Source organism: Takifugu flavidus, chromosome 20, assembly GCF_003711565.1.
Source record: "Takifugu flavidus isolate HTHZ2018 chromosome 20, ASM371156v2, whole genome shotgun sequence".
Taxonomy (NCBI): Eukaryota; Metazoa; Chordata; class Actinopteri; order Tetraodontiformes; family Tetraodontidae; genus Takifugu; species Takifugu flavidus.
Genome location: NC_079539.1, coordinates 4,596,227 through 4,618,330, shown reverse-complemented (window position 1 = coordinate 4,618,330; position 22,104 = coordinate 4,596,227). Strand labels below are relative to the sequence as shown.

The following is a 22,104-nucleotide window of genomic DNA, read 5'->3' as shown; positions in this document are numbered from 1 at the left end:
AGCCGAAAATGTGAAAATAACATTGTCCTTTATCACTTTGCGCATTTACATTTTGTGGCTGTTTTAGAGCCATTTTGGGGGACTTTGACCCACTCGGCCAGCTGCTTTTTGTCATTGTGGAAATTTCTGCTTTTCGTCTCGAACCCACAGTCATCCCAAGCTGTCAAATACCAAAATCTTACCCTCTTGACTGTCCAAACATTAAGGATTTAATAAAAGACCTCCTGAAAAACACAGGAACTCTCATTCTGACAGAGCATTTTTTTTGCCATGTAACTGCTTTAACAGCTTTTTAAATCTGGATCTATTTTTCTGAACCCAGAGTAGCATCATGTTGTACCTTGAATGCTGGAAATGACTCATTTTGTCAATTCTATCAGGGTAATGGAGGTGAAAGGTCATTAATCTGTGGCATATGTTAGGGAGGCAGTGAGATTAATGCTCAGTCCTGTTCCTTTGATTCTGTAGGCCCCCAAAACCCCTCAAAACTGATTCAAGGAAAACAAAAGTTAAGGTTATTGCACAAACATGCAGCTCCAAACATGCAGCTCCAAACATGCAGCTCCAAACATGCAGCTCCAAACATGCAGCTCCAAACACGCTGTCCCTCAAGATCAACCTTCTGAACCACCTCTTCTTTAGAGCCCATCTTGTAAAGAAAGACAAAAGTGCATGAAGGTATTACATTTATGGATTAAGTGCAATAAAAGCATAAATGGATGGTTTTTTCCTCAGGGGCAGGTGGAGGCCAGTGTAAGTTTGGAAACCGTCGCGCCTGAAGCTGCAGAGTTTTACGTTGTCGTCCGAGGCTCCACGCTTACACATGTAACGACTGCAAAGAGAGACACGGACAGTCTGAGCCTCCGCTTTACAGTTCCTGGTATGCTGACTTCCGATAGCTTCAATATCCTCTTTTCTTCTCATCATTTCTCTGTGTTCCATCGTGAATTTCTGTCCCTCCTACAGGCCATGCCCTCAGTGAAGTCGCTGCCGTCACATCCTACTATTGCTCGCAGGGGCAGGTCCAGCTGTGCCAGGGGGAAACATCTCTGGAATACCGCAGGGATGTTGCCCAGGAGGTCGCCGAGTGTTTGAGTGCAGCCAGGGAGCAGCTCGGCCCTCGGAGCTACTGGGAAGCCCTGAAGAGATTTTCCACGTCGACAGCCGGGGAGGCGCTCGGCACTGGCAGATTCGGCTGCAGCGAGGTGGATGCACAGCTCGGTTCAAGTGCTGAAGCTGAGCTCAGGCATCTGGATGAGAAGATCACGTATGCTGTGGCCAACCTGGATTACCCTCGGCAGTGGAAAAACACCGACAGTCGTCCAAGAGAGGAAGGTAATGAAACAGGAAGTGAGAGCGTAGCTCATGAACTGCGGTCGTGCAAGGTTTCATTTGCCAGAGGTAATTCTGTTCCAGGCTGAGCCTGTTATTGATGTTTTCTGAGAAGTTAATATTGAATTCTAAGGACCCCATGTTAAACAGCAGCACTGTGCCTTTCAAAACAAGAAACCGTAGAATCAAAAACACAACGGGGTCGTTAAAAAAAAAATGCAGGAAAAGGAAGGAAATCTTTTTATGACAGAAAATAAAAAGGTGGAACAAAATGAAACAGAGGAAATATAAAAATCCAATAGGTTTGTTTTAATTCCCCGTATGATTAGACACCTCTCCCATCAAGTACTTGAAAACAAAATCAAATGCCAATCAAAATACCTTCAGCTTTATTCATGAAGGCCCAACCTGAAAATAACAATGATGGCAAAACTAACTTTGTGCACCATCACCTCATAGAAATTCAGGTGAACCAACTACAGAATTCAACAATAGTAATGTCACAGCAGTTTTTTTGAAACTATGCAGGAGATCTGAGTGTTCTGCTCTGTTGTCACATGATGTTCTGGATCAGCCAGCCGGGCATGTTCCAGTGAAGCAGCAATTACTGCCATTACTCCTCCTCAGTCAGATTAGCCCTGTCTTGCAGACCTCTGTGCTATCTCGACCCTGCTCTGCCCGGCTATCGCTCCGGCTCCTTCACACCACAGCTGTGTCAGAGTTTCTTTTGGCGTCTTGACTCAGATTTTATGATTTATGGTGTTTCATTAATTTAAAGTGGCTGAGGCTGTTTTCATTGTAAGGAATTAGGGGTAAAGCACCAAGGGTATTAGTTTATGCTGAAAAGTATCTCATTTTGGATTAAATAATGGTGTTCGAGCAAAATTCCAGACAGTTTTTTTTTTCATGTAGAACAGATAGTAGAAGGAAATAAAACCGGACACACATGGGAGCCTGCAGCAAAAGTGCAGCCCTGATTTGCTCTTAGTGTGTTCCCTTAAAAGATACAGTATGTGTTTATGCAAATGTCCACGCAAACGGGATCCCTCAGCGCAGCTTTTTTAGTGAGTTGACAATGAAATTGTTGTTTGTTGCGCGTTTTGCAGCATCGAGTCCTCCCAGACGGTCGAAAATAGGTCGCAATTAATGGGCCCATTGTGGAGGAGATGGCCCGCTTCGCTTCTTCTCATGGCTCAGCAACAATTTTGGGGTTAAGGGGAAAAGATAGGAATTCCTCGGCGCGTGTTTCCCAGGTTTGGACGATAACGCCGTGGCAACCGTCTGCTCCGAACAGCACTCGCAGTCTTTCTCCCTGTTTTCACCAAACAGCTCAAGTACCGTACGTGGAACTTGTGCCAAATCTGGAGAGCATCATTTGGGGCTGCAACAGATCTGCGCTTTGGCAGCAGCTCTGCAAAACATCCAGTTTTTCAAGGTGCTAAAAGTTTTATTTTCGCTTCCGTCCTAGCGTAACTAGGAGCCTTTCATTCCTCCGTTACTGCTGTGTGCGACTTCCTCACATTCCGTACATGGTACAGTACAGTATGTGACAGACGAGCTGTCTCAGCTTTAAGGCTAACACATAATATTGTCTGCACGTTCAACCCCCCCCACTCAGCTTTATTACCCCTGTGTGTTTTACATAGCCGCTGATCTTCAGGCTAAAGAATCCCTGCTTCACCTGGCGGTGTGTTTACGGTGGTCCTATCTTTCCCGTTACCTGGTTCATCAGACGGGAGGTCGAACACGGCGGAGCTCACCCGATGAGGAGGGAGGCGGGTCCCCGCTGCTGCCTCAGGGGGACGGACAGAAAGTTCTGTTCAGGTTCCTGATTGCAAAATGTTCTGTTTCTGCCACCCAAGCTGCCTTATATGAGAGGTTTATGGGCTTATTGTGGAGGATTTGACATATTTAAGGAAGAAAATTTACATTTTGGCCTTTTTACTTGAGCAGTGAACTGATTTTTTTAAAACCTGGTAGAAATTAGATTTGAGGTGATTAATACACTATTAGCGACTGAAAGATTTAAGGAGGAAAAAATGATAATATTGTTCCTCAAGAAAAAATTCAAAATTCCACAAACTGAGCCGGGGAACCTCTCAGTTGAGACAATACATTCCAGTGATGTAACACCGACAGTCCATGATGAGTCAGAGAAAATAATAATGAGCTGCATACTTCACTTCTCGTAAACTCAGTTCTGCTCTGTCCTGCCGCTCTTACCTCCAGTCCTCCAGACTCCGCAGTCGGACCTCTTCCTGGTGTTTGGCACGTCTGGTCCGATAGCTCCAGTGTGCTGACATTTTGTCCCAAGGCTGACTCCCTGACCCTGACCGTGAGGGAACCGCTCGGCAGCTGCCCGCAGGAGGCCATCATGGTCCTACGAGACAGACTGGGAGACCAGGATGTCCTCAAACAGGTGACAGCGAACAGAGACAGAAATGTCCGAGAAAGATTGTAATGTAATATGTAATATTGATCAGAATACTGTTGTAGCTTTTAAATAGTAATTAAGGATGTGCAGTCATAACACTGTGTTAACATTTTTATAATCTTTTAGTTGTTTGCTGGTTATTAACCATCTTATTGTTGTAGATATGTGTGCTCAAAGCGCTCCCAGACGGGAAAAGCAATGATGATATCTTCCAGATAAACAAAGGTAGGAGGACTTCTTACATAACTCCTCTGAAAAAACAATTTTGCTTATTAAAATGTGTCCGACAGCGGAGCTTTTGTGGTCAGCCTGCATGGAAAGCACTGATTTGTGATTTACCTGCAAGTATCGACGCATGTATTATAGGCGGTCACGTTAAGACACCCGCTGTCACACAGATGTATACTGGTTGTGAAACAGCCGTGCACTGGCACACATGCACGCGCGGCTGCTGAGGAGCAGCTTTGCATTGCAGATTTTCCTTTTTGTTTCATGTCATTGTAAGTAGACTGTGGGCTGAAGACACTGATGGACGGATTGCTCAGTCGGGACAGTAATTATCAGTCGCAGCCTTTGTCTCGCCTGCACACACGCTCGGCTGGAGTGTTGCTCGTCTCTGTGCAGCGACATGTGACGCACACTTTACTCTAGAGAGGTGGAAAAAGAAAACAGCACTTGTACAAACATTTGCACGGCCAGACCTCCGTCTCTAATGACCTCAAGGGGACGAGGAGAGGCCAAAAAAACAGCACATGAGTTTCATGCGCTGCTCAGAGCTCAGAGAAAGGCGGGCCGGGGGGCCGATTTAATTTGCGCGCAGCCTGGTATGCCACGCTTTCGGTAACCACGGAGATGGCACATGGCGGTATCGACTCCTGAAGCGAAAGCAGGAAGTGTTCTGCCGTATCGACCTTAACCTTGTCCCGACTTAGGCGGCTGTCCATTAATCTTGAAATAACAGCCCGGCGGTGGGCAGCGAGGGCGCGCTCTTCCTCCGGAGCCTCGGCCAGGTTTCCATTGCTGGAGCAAAGAGTCATATCCAGAAGTCCTGGCTTCTTTTGTACAGAGGTGTAGGCTGTGCCATGCATCAACGGCTGTTTGAGTTTTGTCGTTTTACGCAGGAATCGCGAGGGAGCTCCAGGCAGACGAGCAGGCGCTGTTGGACAGCGTGAGTATGCAAATGCAGAGGACACCGAGTCCACTGTTTTTGATTTAATTGAGGCAGAAAGCGAGTTTTTACATGCTTTCCTTAATCCAGTTGTGCTTTCTTTCTTCTAAGGTTTTTGAGGAACAGCTTGTTCTGTCTTTGGACGAGGATGAGGACGATGGTGATATAACAGATTACTCCTCGGTATCTGGTGAGTCTTTCACTCCATCTGTCAGCGCGCATCTATAATAAGTATACTAAGTTGAAGATTGATGCCAGTTGAATGATGTATTAGCTTGGCGAGTACAGTGGCGCGTCATTCAGAGCAAAAATCTTTGTCTAACCACAGTGTTCTGGGTTCTGTTACTGGTTAGGAGGGTTGTAACAGAGGACCTGATGTTCTGCTGTCAGCGGGATGTCAGATGCTGGTGTGGCTTTTGTGTTTTGCTTGGTGATTAACCGGGAGCTCTGCAGCTTACATGACGAGGCAGTCGTCCATAAAAGCACACACAAAACCACATCTGTGGCCGTACTGCAGAGCAGGGTGTGGGACCGATGCCTGATAAGCTGGTTGTGGTGCTGGCCCAACCAGATGTTTGAGTCATCTCATAAAATTCATTTTGTACTGTGCTTTAATTGAGTCTCTCCTGTTTGCACTATTGAGACATGAGGTTATGAGTCCAGGAATCTGCCCTGTCACCGGGACAAAGACAGGAATGGGGTCAGGCCGATGCCCTGTCTCCCCCTCTCCTCCCAGCTAACTGTCCATTCCCATATTCCCCCCATGTGAGGCTCTGTTCCTGAAGTAAAAGGGTGAATTTTAGGGTGAATCGTCCTCAGAAACACAGGTTTTACAAGCTGAACTCGCACAAACGCTTACTGGCCGGTAAAAACTTTGACAAGAGTGCTGAAATTGTTCCGCCGTTGTCATAGCGACTGTGTGAATGGTCATTTCTTGTGGGTCTGTTGTGGAAGACTGAGGATTTGTCATAAAGGTGACAGGGACTTCGGTGCTGCTAAATAAATTCCCCTGTTGCCCTCATCCTCTCCCTCACCGCTGATGAATCATTTTCCAGCAATTAGAACACTTCACAGCTGCCGTGGTGGAAACTCGACAATGAGAATGACAGCTATTCACAGCTCTGTTGAAATCAAACAAAAGGAGTTCCACAAGGTTCAGTGCTTGGTTCTCTGCAGCCAATATAATGGACGGGTAAAACCCATCTTGATGCAATAATACACACTTCCACATAGCACTTTAACTTTTTTAACATCCAGCTATTTAAACCCTTCAGCATGCCTTTGGCAAAGTGCAAGATTTACACAATCATTCTGAAACTCACACTTCAATTTCATGTCGGAATCATTGCAACAGAACTGAAATCACTTTGTAGCAAACTTTAAAAAAAAAGTATATATATCTCTATATTTTTTCATTTTTTGTGCTATAAATACTGCAATATTAACTCTTAAAATGGAATGTTCTTTTAAAACTCTCATTTCAAACTAAGCAAACAGACAAAGGAAGCTAAATAAAAGCACTGAATTGAAGTAGAATGTAGGAAGCGTGCCTTGTAAGTTAGTGCTCCGCGTTAATGGCTTCCCTGTGTGAGAGCAGAGAGGAATTTCCTCTCTGCTGCTCAGGATTTCCCTTGCATGAGTGCAGGCCCTGCTGCTCCAGACATCAAAATGTGGGTGGAACGTGCAGAAAGCAGTTAAAATGCCTTCTGATCAGGAGAGGTCAGTTTCCAGGTTACTGTCGGATATTTTTATCAACACCTCTGTGAATACGCAGCCATGCCAGCAGGGCTACATGTGCATCTATAGTCCAGCTCTATATTGAAATGATTAACCCAATGTTAATAAAAAATGAAGGTAGATCATTGATTAAACTATGGAGGCACAAATATACCTAAAAAACAGTCTTGGCTCAGTGTCACTGACGCACGATTCAACACAAGTCAATAAACTGCTTCTTTTCAGCCGATAGACCACCTGCCAGTAACGCCGATTTGTCAAACCTTTAAAGGTCACACCTCTCCGTTTTCCTTTCTTCCCCCAAAGCCATGACATTTACGCTCAAAAGTATAAACGCGGGAATCGTGGTGCCGTGGTCCCAAATTACTGGGATCATCAGGAAGATAACGCTTAAAGCTGACATCACAGATATCAGCTTCTCAGATGTGGACGGGTTTCGCCATCAACTGTGTGCAGAATATGAAGCATCATTCTGAAACGTCCACCCTGTTAGCGTCGGAGCTACACTAAAGGTCCTGCTGTCCTGGGATGTTGTTGTATTACCTCTGCAGTAGATGGACACCGCATGCAGTCCCGCGGAGTCCAACCCCACATCCTCCAGTGTCCCGCAGACTCTCGACCTTGTGCGACCACCAGCGACCACGCCACCTGCGGAGAGGAGAACCAGGTCACACAGCAAGAATTACATCGGAACTGCATATGTGTTCATATATTTTTAAACATTTTTAAATGTATTTCTTCATGTCCCCCCTTAGGTGGACGATGCTGACAGCCAGTGCAGCATCAGTGGTGTGACTGTGGACAGCACGGAGACAGAAGGTGTGATAATGGACGCTGTGGACACGGAAGATCTCCTGCTGGTCAACGACACTCCTCTGCATCACTTGGAAGATTCCCACCCTCCTTCAGCACCCTGTACCCCCCCGCTCTCGCCGGCTGACCAGGCCCTAGCCAGGCTGCATCACTCAGCCTCCTCTGAGTGCAACAGTCTGAGAGGAAGTCCTCCCCCGGACAGTTGTGACCTCAGGTGTGAAAGGATTTCTCTATTTTTAATATGAGTACGCTTCTGTGTTCAAATGGTATTTTCTTCTCCAGTCCCAGTTCAGTTGCCCTGGAGATGGACAGCGAGGACGAAATCTCTGAAACAAAGTCTCCCATTTCCTCGTTTTCGTGTGATGGGCGGCGTGAGGACAGTATGGACTCGTGCCATCCTTCCCCTGACCTCGCTTTCCCTCCCAGCCAATCGGCCGTGTCAGCATGTGAAAGCGGCGCAAAAGTAAAATGCCGCGTCAGCCTTTCATCAAACACCTCAGCAGGCATTGCAAGCCCTAATTCTTTTTATTTACCACCTCTAGGAAGAGGCTGACCAAGGAATGAGGCTGCGTTCATATTCCTATTCTTCTGCCAAAATCGGCGTGCATCCTGCTCGGCTAGCCCAGGAGAGCCGCGGCTCAGACAACAGCGCCGGTCAGTAACAGGGAGTTGTTGCTCGCACTTTGGAATCTAACACCAGCTAACATCACACGTCTGTTGTGTTACCACCCGGGGTGTTTTTGCACTAATGGAACACCGTCAAGAAATATGTGCAGGAAAGTACAAGTTAGTTTTTTTTAGCCAAGAAGAAGCTCAATCCTGAAATGATCTACTCAGACTTGTAGCTTAATTGCTAAACTCCACACAGTTTTGACCAACTCCAAAGTGCATTGAGGACAGAACTCAAACGCACGATCGGGCCTGAGCGTCGAGGTTGTCAAATTCTACTTAATTTTGAAAGGATTTTTCACTATTACGAACAGTTGGTTTATCCCTTTTTATTCCTTTTGAGGTATTCTGGTGATTTCTCTTGAATTACTACTTTAGGAATCCTGCAGGAACCAAGCTTGTACACAGATATTAACGGCGCCTCTTTGTAGCCTACTGAAGGCGGCAATAGTTCCCACCGTCTGTAGTTGATGCATGAGAAGCCTTCTGTCCACTGTGCCCTGTAGATGCTGCTCTCCACAGTGTCAACCACAGCCGATCTCTCCTTCAGGCCCTCTCTCTGTCTAAATCTCTGTCCCTGCTCCACCCCGGTAGTAAGTACTGAACACCCGCAGCCGACATAACTGCGCTGAGCCCCAGCATAGCCAGCATGCCACTGCCAGCATCAGTGCTTCTGTGTGTGCGCTCAGCCAGAGAAGGCTTATGTTTGACAAGTGATCCAACTTAAAAGACCAAAAATATTCGAAAGACGGACTCGCACGCTACTGATGATTATGCTGAACTGCTGTGTTCGTGCTTTAGCTGTGGGAAACGCTGTGAGCATCGTGGCAAAGACTAAAATGCAGATAGATAAAACTTGTGGAACACAGAAAGACACGTATGAAAGGTGACACTGGAGAGTCACCTAAGGAATCCACGGCACTTCAGTCCCATTAGCATGTGCTTGCATGTGTGTATGGCTTACATGATCACGTTGCCCCGTTTGATACTCTGCTGGTATGTGCACACCGTCTGCATGTTTTAGTATGTGTTTTCTATTTGTGCATGTTGTTTTTAAGAAATATTAATTCGGCTTGGCTCTGTGTAGTTTGCCAGGATTTGATTGAAATTGTTAATCAACTTTTACTTGATGTTTGCAGAGCAAAGACCATCAACGATATCAGAGCAGTCACATGACAAAAGGTATTCATTTCACTTTCAAATGACTTAACACTATAAATTTTTCTGCTCTTTGGCCTATTTGTATTAAGGATTCAGCCTGCCTTGATGAACCGTCTTATACTGGTGTTTGCTTTTAATTATTATACAAATGCATTGATAATGACTGTCACACATGGGGTACAGTTATAACCTGGTTGCCTGGTGACGGTGCGAAATTATTCTTTTGTGAGGCTCAATTGTTCTCAGGAAGCAGAAATGTTATAATGCTCATTCTTTCTCGATTTCTGTCCTTGTTTTTGAGCAGATTTGCTTTTTGCAATGCAAAATAAAGTGTATATAAAAGGTACAGGCACACTTCTAATGCCAATTAACCACAGAACATAACTGTGTGGGTTTTAATACTACTACTATTTTTCACTAAGGAGAAGACGTTGCAAGAATACTTTAAAGGAAATTGTTTTTTTCCTTTCTGCCAGATCATCCATAAACCCTAACACCTCTCCCTACTGGGAGAACGCGGAAATAACATTATAAAGCCAATGATTTTTTTTCTTCTTCGGTTTTTTGTTGAACTACTGTAATACCAGGGGAACGCCCTTTACGCCCAACATATCTCATTTGGCAGCTCTCCATCAGCATGTGTGTGTATGTCTGTGTGTATGTTTGTTACAGGGAGATTATGTTCCGTAAGCGAGCTCAGTCTGCTGACGATGAGGGCAGCATGGAGCTGCCAGAATCCCTCCAACATCTCACTCTGTCTGAGTTCCTTAAAGAGTATGTGGGATCAGGTTGAATGTGAACATCTTTAACCACACTAACTCCAAAACTTACAGCACGGCCTGATAGACCATCATCTGCTCTCCTGCACCGTGGCTCGTATTGCATGCATCCAGTATCTACTAATGAAACATTTAATTCACATTACAGCACAGAGTTGCAGCGTGTCTTTTGTCACTTTTTAATGACTAACAAGTTCTGTTTCTTTACTGTGTTTTTGTTTTCTCCTTTAGAGCAGACCTAAAAGAAAGTCACAAACGATGTCACGTTATCAGCTAACACTAAAATAATGTTTATACGATAAACACGAAACTGAGTACCAACAAAGGGCAATGACACGCTCCTCTTCTTGCAGGATCGAAGAGGAGGACTCAGACAAGTACAACATCCCGGCAAAAGTGGAGTCCGAAAAATACCGCGTGATTCGCACCTTCAGTTTTCTCAAAAGCCGAATGTCCAGCACACGGAACAAGAGCAAGGTAGGAATGCTCACGCAAACAGCCATATAAGGAACCATCCTGTAGGTGCGACTGATGCATTTTCCCATTTTTGGTCGATGGAAATATTTATGGTGTTACACGTCCAGGCATGCGGGGTCTTGACCCAGGCATGGAATATGTGAGTCCTCCTGCTCGCTGTGAGACACAAGCAGGAAATGTTTCTGGAAATATCTCAAGGTCGGGGTGACAAACCAAACACGGTGTCCAGTCGCTTTCCTTTTAATGATTAATCCCGTGTTTTGAAGTCAGCAGAGACTGGAAGCCCTTCCCTGACCTGCATCTGTTGTTTATGCTGTGCTCCATTTCCTTGGCAGTCTTTTCTCTTTTTTTTGGCTGTTTTTGGAAGGAAAAAAAAGGAACAAGTCCTCGCAGGCTTGTGCACTCGTCCCCGCGCATGTTGACAGGGATCCTCCTCATTTGTATACAGGAAAATATGTGTTAAGAGCCTCACATGCTGCACAACTGCAGTTACTGCTTTAGCCTCTAAATGACCTCTGAGTTTACGCCCATGTATCTGTCTTGGTTTTCCAAGGGGAAGGGGAAAGAGCGGGAAGCCAAAGAGAGGCAGCAGAATGGACATCGGTTCTCGGCTGGCTCCTGTTTGGGTCCCACCATATGTGTGGTGTGTGACAAGCCAGCCTCTGGAAAAGACCTGCTGCATTGCTCAAGTTAGTAATGATGCAACCACCTAATATTTGAGACATTTCTGTGTTTAAATGAACTCTCTTATGCAAATAATATATATATTATATACATTTAAGTTCCAGTATACCTTTATGTGCTTAACAAGGATTTATTTCAATGATTAACTTTTATCCGCGTCACAAATCCTCATCGCCATCATTAATATTTGGGACATATCTCGTCTCCCAGGCTGCACTGCAATCGTCCACAAGTGCTGTAAAGACTCTCTTCCACCCTGCATGAAAGTGCGTATTGCTTCCATTAGTGGGGTGAAATCTGTTTTTTGACCTGGGCACCCTCCTGTGTCAGGTGTTCAGAAACTCACCTGCAAATCTGTCATTTGTCCTACTTAGAAACTTCAGGATAAGTGTGCAGCGACTGTGGCGAAGAGCCGGACAGCATCGCTCCCTCAGAGTGAGTTTACGGCATGAAATATTGCACCCGCCTGTGGATGTGGTTGGACGGTCTCTTTGCTGTCCCGCAGACTTCACAGTGAGAGACAACTCTCCTCAGCGTGCCATTCCTACCGACTCTCTCCCCACCGTGAGCCCCAAAGAGAGGAAAGACCCGATGACCAATTCCAGTTCGGCCACTGGAGGGTTCTCACACAGCGACAGGTCACAGAGCTCTCCCAGTTTATGATGGCACTGGGATAAACAGATCCCACTGCTAACACTGGTCCTCCATGTTTCCTCTCTGCTGCAGTCGACTCAGCGAGAGTCCAGAGACGGAGCCGGATGCTCCCAAAGTTAGCAGCCGCTCAGAGGAGCGACTGCTGACCCCGGTGTCCTCCGTCCCTGCTGAGTCTTTCTTTGGAGACGGTGTGTAATTTACTCAGAGCAGAACCACAACACAGCTTTAAAGATGCCTGACAACGAAGAGCAGGCTGCGACATGTTCCCATGAAAGCGAACCTTGGCCTCAAATGTGTTTTCTCCTCGTCTCTGTAGAAACTGTAGACGCGTGTATCAACAGAGACATGTCGATGGATGCTGTTGATTATGAAGCCGAGTCATGGAGCCTCACAGTAGAGCACAAGTTCTGCAAGACACAGGACAAGCGAGCTGTCAAGAGGCAGGATGTTATCTACGGTGAGCAGATAGCGAACAGATCATGTCACGTACTCTTATATGCATCTAACTGTCTGCGCGCTTGTTGCAGAGCTGATGCAGACGGAGCTTCACCACCTGCAGACTTTACACATCATGGCCGAGGTTTTCCGACGGGGGATGAAGGAGGAGGTGCAGCTGGACTCGGAGGCAGTGGAGCGGGTCTTCCCCTGTCTGGACCAGCTGCTGGTCTTCCATCACGCCTTCTTCGCCGCAATGAAGGAGCGCCGACACAACTCGGCCCAGCCGCCGGGACACGGGAACTACCTCATTCAACGGATAGGAGACGTCCTGCTCCAACAGGTAACCAATGGTTCCTGTTGGAGTAATATCTGTCCCCCATCGGCTAGTCTTAGTAACACTTGTGTGTGTGTGTGTGTGTGTGTGTGTGTGTGTGTGTGTGTGTTTTCTGTAGTTCTCAGAGGAGAATCAAGAGAAAATGAAGCAGGTTTATGGAGAATTCTGCAGCCGTCACAATGAAGCAGTCAGCTTTTTTAAAGAGCTCCAGCAGCACAACAAGAGATTTCAGAACTTCATTAAGGTGCCTAAACTCTTTTAGAGGAGCGTGCACAGACGTTCAAAGATTATATGGGAGAGTTGGAATAGTGAAGTAGCTGGTGCTGAACTTTAAATGTCTTTCAAGCAACAAGGTACAAATTCCCTGGTGAGGCGCAGAGAGATCCCAGAATGCATCTTGTTGGTAACCCAAAGAATAACTAAGTACCCAGTTCTTCTGGAGAGGATCCTGCAGTATACAGAAGGTCAGTGCTCTGCTGCCCTCTGCTGGCTCACATATTGGTGAATTTGTGCACTCATGCATTAGGTTGACAATATTTAAATAAAATGTCTTGTGTTCCCATGCAGAGGAGACAGAGGAGCACGCCGACCTCTCCAAAGCACTGGCTCAGATTCGGGAGGTGATCGCAGCTGTGGATCTCAGCGTCAGCGAATACGAGCGCCATCAGAGGTTACAGGAGGTGTGGAACCGCATGGAGAACCGCAGCGTGGCCAAGCTGAAAAACGGCTACACCTTCCGCAAGCAGGACATGATGGGACCGGGTCAGATGCTCAAACATCAGGGCCTGCTGCTGTGGAAGACGGCCACTGGTCGGCTTAAGGGTGAGAAAAATGGCTGGTTTGTTGTTGTGTGATCAATATATCAGTTCTTTCAGCACATTCTCTTGCACATCATCATCTCCACAGATGTGCTGGCACTGCTGCTCACAGATTCACTCATCTTCCTGCAAGAGAAAGACCAGAGATATACATTTGCGACTGTGGTACGCGCACAGCTCAAACCATCATCGGTTTCTGTGGTTGTCTTACTGTCTCTTATTATTCCGCTGGCTCTTTACCTTTGTACAGGATCAGAAGCCTCCGGTCATTGCCCTGCAGAAGTTAATAGTACGAGAAGTAGCAAATGAAGAGAGAGGCCTGTTTTTAATCAGCGCCTCAGCTGCAGGGCCGGAAATGTACGAGGTGCACACGTCATCCAAAGAGGAGAGAAACGCCTGGATGAGGCTTATACGAGAGGCGGTGGAGAGGTGAGAACTGGATTGTAGATGAACACGGATGCAAATGTCATTTTGGTGTGTTTTTGGTTCTTGGCATCTTTATTCACACCACTAGATGTCACTATTATGCACACTCTGGATCTTCAACACGTTTACTGCTCATTTAAGTCTCTGGCTCAGCTAGATGTAAATGAAACAAGCCTGATGGTTGCCAACATTAAAGTATGATTTCAATCTGGCTGTCTCCTGTTCAGCTGTCCGGAGGAAGAGGAAGAATACACAAGTGAATCTGAAGAGGAGAAACGGGCTGCGGAGGCTCGAGTTCAGAAGATCCAAAAGTTACAGGGTATCTAGTGACACCGATCACCTTTAGAGTGAATTTAAACTCCTGCTAAGTATTTTGTATGAACCCGCTGATCTTTTCCACCAGACAACTTGATCAGCCGGGACCAGCTGATCTGCTCCAGCCTGGAAGAGAAGCTGCAGGTCTTCGCGACGCTCTCTGCCCTGAGTGGGAGGACAGACGCTTTGCCCATGGACCCGCGACTGCTGGTCCAGCCTCACTCAGAGGACGTGCCCCAGGCTGCCGTGTTGTTGGCTGCAGCTCTGCAAGAGGGTGAGACTTTTGACATCCCCTGTGCTGAAGCAAATACCGACACACAACACAGCTGGTTTGCTTTTTGATTACTGACAGTGCAGAACAAGAAAAAAAAGACTTTCCTCTAAATCTGCCCAAAGTGCTTATTAGCAATCAGCTATAGTACTCATGCAACCACGCCTGTTGAAATGTAATCCTATAAAAAATATATAATTCCTTTAATGTTTACATATAAGGAGAGGCAGGGAGACCCATATAACATTGCGCTTATATCAATGTTACATTATGGTCCTATTGTTCCTACTTGTAATTTTCTTACTATCTTCTGGATTCCAGCTAAGAACCTGAAAGCTATGCTGTCTTCTCCGGCCTGTTCCACACCCTCCAGCCTCACCCCAGACTCGGACACCGACTCAGAGTTTCCCAGCAGTCTCGTTGCGCTGATGCAGACCTCCTCCGACTCCGAGACGTCACCTGAAAGCACAGAGGCTGGTGAAGGGAGCGAGTTGCATACGCTCCACCCACCCCTGCTTCAAAAAACGGATGCCAAGAATGTTGACTTAAAGGTATTTAGTAGTTTCTGGCCTGTTGCAATTAAAGTGTGATCTTATAATGATCAGATGTCAATAAAACAGTTGTGTGGCATGGGTTTCAATAATTCAGTGCAGCAGAAACCATTCATTACCCTGAAACCAGCCTTTGCTGAACTCTCAGATAAATGACGTGAGCAAGAGAGAATAACAGACTTTATTAACTGCAGCGTGTTTTTAGCAGTAAACTGTAACGTATGCCACCATGTAACCACACGAGGGCGCACTTGTCGCATGAATGTAAGGCAGCGCAACACGTTCAAATAAATTACACTGTGAATTTTACTAATTATTTGGTGGAACAGTTGCGCAGTCTCACTAATTTCTACAAAACTTAACAATACCCGTTTGCCTATCTCTATATTATTGTTGATTTCTTTCTTTAATAGGTCGTACAAAGTGTCCAAAATCTGACCCAGTTACTGTACAGTTTGCAGGTGAGTGTCTTTTGTTTCTGCATTTACACATGTGCAACAGACCCAGGCTCGGTTAGAATGAAGGCTTTAACATGCACATTCACACACTCAGCAGCCCAAGCTGTTTTAAGCTAAAAACTGTGAAACAAGCTGTGTTTTCTGCTGAGAGACAAAGTTGGCTGCTTTTGGCTCGCACAAACGCGCATACATAAATAAGCACACACAATTCAATGATATAAAAATGTAAATTTGGGTGAGAAAATTTGCATTTGCATACGCACATGCACACATTTTATATTCAAAGTGGATGTGTTCAGATTTGAAAACCACAGCTCTACTAGCATCATTTTGACTGAAAGGAGATGCTCGTAGGCCTAAAACAAGAGTCAGTCTGGACAGTTGGTGCAATCAGATCAAAATTTCCATCACATTTTATTATTCAAATCCCCTGCAAATGAGTGTGTTGCTTTTTAAAGCCAAGCCCTTATCTTTGCCAGGCCAGGGTGAGCTTGCAGGACAGCTACTATGACATCCAAAGGCTCCTCCTGCAAGAAAGCGGGCGACCGTCTCCTCGTGCCCATCGACCGCATCTTCTGAGCATCCGCGGGAACACCCTCCAGGAGCAGGAGAAGCAGCGTAACCTGGAGAAGCAGAAGGAGGAGGTGGCCATGATTCAGCGTCTCCAAGACCAGCTGCGGCAGGAGAAGGAAAGATGGGAGAGGGAATGTCAGGCCAGGGACAGCCAGCAGGGGGAGCGGGAGAGGAGGCTGGAGGAGCGGGAGAGGCAGTGCCACCTAGAGGCCGAAAAGCTGCGGCGGGAGAGGGACGATCTGGATGAGCAGCTAGAGGAGTACCAGCAGGGCCTGGAGCGGCTGAGAGAAGGCCAGAGGAACATCGAGAGGGAGCGGGAGCGGCTGGAGAGCCAGGAGAAGCTGCTCCAGACCTGGCGGTACAGTCGGCAGAGAAGCCTGCCAGCTGTGATTCCTCACATGCTCATCCCTCTGGATGGAGAACAGGTAGGAGCAGGTCAAGTCCCACCTGTCACACACGACTATGGTCTTGTGCAATTTACAGCATAACCAGTTTCCATAGAACCCGTTTTTTTCAATGGAATTAGGAGTATCTTCACAGCGTCACACTGTCTTAGCTGAGGGCTTAGAAATGCACCTGAAACCACAGGAGGTGTGTAAGGAAGCAGTTCTTGAGCGTTTCTTGACTGAAATCATCAATGAGAAGCCATTTTCTGGCAATTGACTTGGTTAAAATGCTCACCAAGAGCAGCTCGGTGGCCTCTTGATGAATGACCTGTGCTAATGAGAGCAATTTTAACATCGTTTGTCCTAAGCGCTCAATCAGGACCGCTCCACTTGCCAACAAACATCTTAGCGACAGATCGTAATTAGGCCACTGCAAATAAGAGCTATGAGAAAATGATTATAACCAGAGCCACATGGCGGGCGCAGCCGATCAATGGGGGATTCAGTTGGAGAAGCTCTGTAGTGAAATGTCCTCCACAGCTGGAGAACATGGAGGACAGAGGCTCCACTGTTCTCACCGTCCTTTATGTTCGAATGTACCTCGCACACAGGCGGGATTCTAATAGGTTTGTACTGCTCGGTTCAGAAGGTGTGAGCGCTGAAAAGGCGCACGCAGGAAGCGCTCTAACGGACAGACGAATGACCAACCTTGTGTTACAGTGATCCCACCCACCTTGATTAACCTGCCTGCGACCTTTGAGGGGCCAAGCGTGATGTGTCTCTTCTGCAGACTTATTTATTCACTGATGGCTGCATCAGCCCTAATGTGCGAATGTTTTAGCCTGAGGCAACAGTTCATGGGGTCAGACACAGATCAAGTGACACACACACACACACACACACACACACACACACACACACACACACACACACACACACTCATGCTCACTCAAGGAGGCCATGACAAGAAGAGAAAAGGCTAGGATAGGACAGAAAGTGATTTATTTAATATTTCTGGTATTTTTTTACCGCCTTGACCACTTTATTCCTTTTGTGGTCATGGGGAGGGTGTTGAAGCCTATCCCAGCTAGATATGGACGAAGGCAGGATATACCCCTGAATGAGATGCCTGCTCACCGCAGGGCCCTATGTGAGCATTTGGAGGTGTGTTACCTTCCTAAAAGGTACTTTGGCAGTGCTCTAATGGTGTGCCGGTACTTCCCCTGCAATCAGAATGCCTGATAACATTTTATCCACACTGGGACTTGAACTGGGAACCCTCCACTTCTCAGCCTGAGCTCCCGCCGCCACTGCAGATTGTTAGGGAATATACAAAAACAGGAATATTCCTATGAATCCCGCTGATACCTACCTAAATATTTTATTACACCTTTTTCCAAATCTCCTCATTATACAAGATTCTTGCCCTTGTCTGTATCTGCCACCTCACATTTTGGTCTCTTCCCCAGAACCCCTCGTCGGATCGCTCCAGAGACTGCAGTAGTACCTGCTCCTTGTTTGTCAACGAGGCTGCGTTCGCCAGCGCCAGCACAAACAACCGTCACGTCCACCACAAAAGGAACGACCCCAGCGCCCATAACTGCCTCAACACTCTGCTGGCGAGGTCCAACAGCAGGCGCTCCCCCACTGCCAAGACCCCTGAAAGCCCACACTCGGACCCTCAGGGGTGGCTGACGGGGAAGCTGGAGCTGCAGCAGCCATCCAGCGGTAAGTCCATTACTGTCAGCTAATGTTTTTGTCATCCATTGGAGGTGAAACACTAAATTAGTGCCTCATTAAGGCCCGGCGCAGTGTTTGTGGGTAAGTGCTGGAGATGGAATACATTACCGCCAGCAAAAGACATAGAATTAAATCATAAGTGAGAAGAAAAGACAAATTAGGCAAATCACACAGCTTTATTTTAGTCATTATAAGGCTTGACAAGAACATGCTTCCTGTTCTGTAGCAACTTGCCAATTCTGTAGCTGGTGTGAAAGACTCACGAGCTGCAAACCTCACCCACATCCAGCCCTCCCCTTTAATGAAGAAAATACATCTACATCAGATACAACTATCCAGATCTACTGATTCTGAGTCCACCTGTTTTGATTGCTGGTCGTTCAGACCTTTTGTTTGAATTCTTCCGAAGTTCAGGATTTCGGTCCTTCCTGCAGAAATCTGCTGCCTGTGAGAACGTAAACAACCGCTCTGTCTGCGCCGGTTTCACAAATGTATATATGAGCTCACGCTGTGCACACGCGCTGGTCTCAAGGCCGTATCCTTGGCGAGGCCTCGTCTTTCCTTCCTCTCCGTTAATCAGTGTCTCCCGACAACGAGAGCCACCACTGCACCACCACCTCCGCCCCCACCTGCACCGGGAGCCGACCGGGGGCCAGCCAGAGGGGAAAAGAAAGGAAAAGAAAATCAATAGTTTCTCTATCTCTCAACTGTCAGTGCAGACAACAGCCTGTGAATCACCGTTCTCGGGCAATGGCTGACTTACCGGAACATCGATCGGGGAAAATCTTTATAAAACTCATTACCGCACGACTTTTCATCGCGTTATTCCAGAGGCGGGCGGGGGAGGGGAGCGAGAGGCTTGAATTTATCTGTGGTTTGCTTGTGAGCTGTCACATTTGTTGTCCCTGTTGCTAAAGCTTGTTCTCGTATTAACTTTAGAAGAAGGTTGCACAGGTGACCTGTCGGGCATGAAGGTTTTTCGTTTTCTTGTGCAAAATGTAGCAGTCTTCACCTCATCGATCCTCTCATGAACCTTTCCTCGTTACCGGGTCCTCGTGAGCCCGGTCACAACCCGAGTCACTTGTTAACAAGTTCCTGGCGCAATCCACAATACAGGTTGGATCCCGGATGACATCAGCAATGCATTCCAGAGCGGATTCCACAAGGGTCCCTAACGCCGCTGAATAATGTTCCCCATAACTTCTGATATGATTTGCCCCTCAGTGAGGAGTCACTTTAATGTTTTCAAGGCATTTTTCTGTTTTTGCACCTGTTTTACGACTCCGTCCTTGAAGACGCGCCTGGCTGGCACGCCGAGGAAACCGTTACCTTGTTTTTGTGTCTTCTTTTAAATGCAAATTCTTCGCTCCGGTGCCAGTCACGTGGATCAGAACAGCGCCTCGTCCTCACCTAAGCGTGTGAAATCTGGTTCCCATGCACACAGCCTTCTTTTTTCTGTAAACCGGATCATGTGCTCCGCCGCTGTGTAATCTCGGGGAACCTGTTAGATGGTATTTCCAGAATGCATCTGATGACTTGTCTTGTGTTTTTTTAGTCACCTTTTAACGATGAGAAATGAGAACATCCTGTGTGAGAACAGAGAGATGAAACCGGCGTGCTGTGTAGCATGTGGATTAATGCTCTTGTTCTATTGTGCGTCAGGCATGATGCCGAAACCCGATGGGTGACTTGTAACAAAGCATGAAAGCATACCGGTACACACCAGAAACTACACATTAGGATGCTGCAGTTGTATATGATACATTTAGTTTTTTCATTTGACTGATTACATTGTCTCTGGCAGTATTTCTTGGATACTCTAGTTTCTCCTGTAGTACAGAAAATAGCATGTTAAGGTGGTTGTAGTCTGCGCATATCTTCAAAATTCCCCATATAATGCGCCAAACCACATTTCCAGGTTGTGTTCCTTATCATCGCTCACTCAGACTAGGCCAAAACATCATCCTTTGCTATGATAACAGTCTCTCTAATAACCTCCATCCCTCATACACTGAGTTAACTCCGACCTAGTCTGACTGTAGCAATAAAAAAGGGATTAAATCCACAATTTGGTATTCATCTTGATATCACCATTCTGTGTTTACATTAATCTCCCCGTATTTTGAGGCATGATAAGCATTGGGCAGGGTTTGTCACGTTCATCTTAATGTGGTTCAACGCTCACAAGCGGACGTATATCAATGATCGTGCAAAAATGTTTCGCTTCGTTTGACTGAGTACTGGTATCATCTGACTGCACACGGATATCTGTCAGACACCAGGCCTGGCTCTACTGGAACAGACTTTTATATAATTAATCAGACGCTCTCCCACAGGGACACGATCAGGGAATTTATAGTTCACGCCATCTGTTACCACGGCAGCGCACCTTCTCCCAATGCTAAACAGCACCCGCCACGTGTGCGAACGTGACAAACACAACCAGACCGTGCCCGAGAAGCCAAGGGGCGATGCTGCCTTCCAGCCCTGGCCCGTGCGATCGATTGTGATGACAAAGTTAACGACAAAAGTGTCGTTACTGAAGCTGGAGTGGAGGGATGATGAATGGTGCAAAGGTGCTGACGCTCAACGAACGGCGCTGCTGCAGCTGCGTTTCAGCCATTTGCGGTCGAGCGGTCCAAACGGTTAAACAGAGCTTATTTAACGAGAGGCTTCGTGTCCATCCTGCCGATTATTTACAGCAGTGATGAAAGCTCTCGGTTAGCGGCTTTAACAGCTGCGCTCTCTGTGTTTATGTGTCGCTCAGATCACATCGGCCGCAGCTACGTCGCGGAGGCCTGGTCGCAGACGGCACGCCAAGCTGACCCGTGCCCGTCGCCTCCACATCACAGCGACCCACGACTCAACCTCGACACGCTGGTCTCCTTGGAGACTGACAGCAGCAGCGAGGAGGGCATCGAGGAGACTATTGTGTACCTGTGAAGGCTGAGAAATTCTGTGGCCTGAGACAGAGTCCAAGAAGTTGTGGCTTGCCACACAATTTGCACTCCAGTTATAAAAGTGCGGAGTTGCTTCTTGGTCCTCGCTTCACCCAGAATTTTATGCACTTCTTGGTAGGTTTTTTTTGTCTGTTCTCTGTTTTTTTGGTGCTTTATTTCTCTGCAGTGACACCTTCTCCCCCTCTTGCTGTAACAAAATGGGCTTTCTAGTGTCCTAGTGTCACCGATGCATCTACAGCAGCATCTCCAGCTCCTGTGATTTGTCTTGAAGTGGACAGATTCTTTTAATTGAAAATAACATGGAGCCCGAAACATGAAAAAATGAGCTGTTGAAGCAGTGGTCCAAAGTTTTTCTAGATTGTTTGAGTCATTTTAAAAGAACTTACTTTGATAGATAATTAATGCTCCTCTTCAAGGTCTGGATCCTTCAAAAAAGGAAATTAAAATGAACTCTGTTCTTAATGCTAATTAGGAATGGTTTCCATGCCAACACCATGCATGTTAGCATTGTCACCGTGAGAGTGTTAGCCTGGTTAGCTGAAACACTCCTGTGCCTTATTATACTCCACTATTCTCCACCAAATGTTTCAGAATTTGTCCTCTGTTTATTTTCTTATCCATGTACAAAAGACAGAAATGCAAGCAGCCAGAGGTGATGCACTATTACGCCCACTTCTTTCCTCTTCCCTACTTGTCATTTTTATCTGTAAATGTGCCAATTTTATGCTTTAAGTGTCTTGGTATTTTTGCCGAGACTGTAAAATATTGTTCAGTTACTCTAGTGGCTGTTAAGTCTGTGTGATCTTGTACATATGCTTTATTTATTTATTATTTTTCACAAGTTGTAATGTTTTACAATGTTTTTGACAGGTTTCTGTGACTAGAAGTGTTATTAAAATAAACATCTCTTTTTGATTGTTATGAGA

General features: G+C 46.4%; 1 protein-coding gene and 1 long non-coding RNA gene across 3 annotated transcripts in view; one reads left to right on the top strand and one right to left on the bottom strand.

Annotated features, from left to right (window-relative positions):
- Positions 1 to 22,104, top strand: part of arhgef28a (Rho guanine nucleotide exchange factor (GEF) 28a) — a 25,703-nt gene extending 3,599 nt beyond the window's left edge. The window contains exons 3-36 of one of the 2 annotated variants that reach the window (XM_057019154.1): positions 736 to 880; positions 967 to 1,335; positions 2,979 to 3,156; positions 3,562 to 3,751; positions 3,928 to 3,991; positions 4,888 to 4,934; positions 5,046 to 5,124; positions 7,223 to 7,338; positions 7,427 to 7,698; positions 7,767 to 7,947; positions 8,027 to 8,138; positions 8,660 to 8,746; positions 9,293 to 9,335; positions 9,987 to 10,088; positions 10,447 to 10,570; positions 11,124 to 11,259; positions 11,465 to 11,520; positions 11,629 to 11,689; positions 11,760 to 11,892; positions 11,981 to 12,096; positions 12,225 to 12,365; positions 12,436 to 12,686; positions 12,799 to 12,924; positions 13,027 to 13,144; positions 13,248 to 13,502; positions 13,587 to 13,663; positions 13,749 to 13,927; positions 14,152 to 14,243; positions 14,328 to 14,513; positions 14,832 to 15,061; positions 15,475 to 15,522; positions 15,999 to 16,517; positions 17,948 to 18,206; positions 20,986 to 22,104. In XM_057019154.1, the coding sequence (XP_056875134.1) occupies positions 736 to 880; positions 967 to 1,335; positions 2,979 to 3,156; positions 3,562 to 3,751; positions 3,928 to 3,991; positions 4,888 to 4,934; positions 5,046 to 5,124; positions 7,223 to 7,338; positions 7,427 to 7,698; positions 7,767 to 7,947; positions 8,027 to 8,138; positions 8,660 to 8,746; positions 9,293 to 9,335; positions 9,987 to 10,088; positions 10,447 to 10,570; positions 11,124 to 11,259; positions 11,465 to 11,520; positions 11,629 to 11,689; positions 11,760 to 11,892; positions 11,981 to 12,096; positions 12,225 to 12,365; positions 12,436 to 12,686; positions 12,799 to 12,924; positions 13,027 to 13,144; positions 13,248 to 13,502; positions 13,587 to 13,663; positions 13,749 to 13,927; positions 14,152 to 14,243; positions 14,328 to 14,513; positions 14,832 to 15,061; positions 15,475 to 15,522; positions 15,999 to 16,517; positions 17,948 to 18,206; positions 20,986 to 21,161 (5,268 nt within the window). In that variant the 3' untranslated portion in view covers positions 21,162 to 22,104. The remainder of the gene's footprint in view (positions 1 to 735; positions 881 to 966; positions 1,336 to 2,978; positions 3,157 to 3,561; positions 3,752 to 3,927; positions 3,992 to 4,887; positions 4,935 to 5,045; positions 5,125 to 7,222; positions 7,339 to 7,426; positions 7,699 to 7,766; positions 7,948 to 8,026; positions 8,139 to 8,659; positions 8,747 to 9,292; positions 9,336 to 9,986; positions 10,089 to 10,446; positions 10,571 to 11,123; positions 11,260 to 11,464; positions 11,521 to 11,628; positions 11,690 to 11,759; positions 11,893 to 11,980; positions 12,097 to 12,224; positions 12,366 to 12,435; positions 12,687 to 12,798; positions 12,925 to 13,026; positions 13,145 to 13,247; positions 13,503 to 13,586; positions 13,664 to 13,748; positions 13,928 to 14,151; positions 14,244 to 14,327; positions 14,514 to 14,831; positions 15,062 to 15,474; positions 15,523 to 15,998; positions 16,518 to 17,947; positions 18,207 to 20,985) is intronic. The other variant, XM_057019155.1, reaches the window with a different exon arrangement.
- Positions 13,980 to 14,917, bottom strand: LOC130517357 (uncharacterized). The gene is made up of 2 exons (XR_008947707.1): positions 14,815 to 14,917; positions 13,980 to 14,537 (listed from the first exon to the last, which is right to left on the bottom strand). It is a non-coding gene; the product is annotated as an uncharacterized LOC130517357 (long non-coding RNA).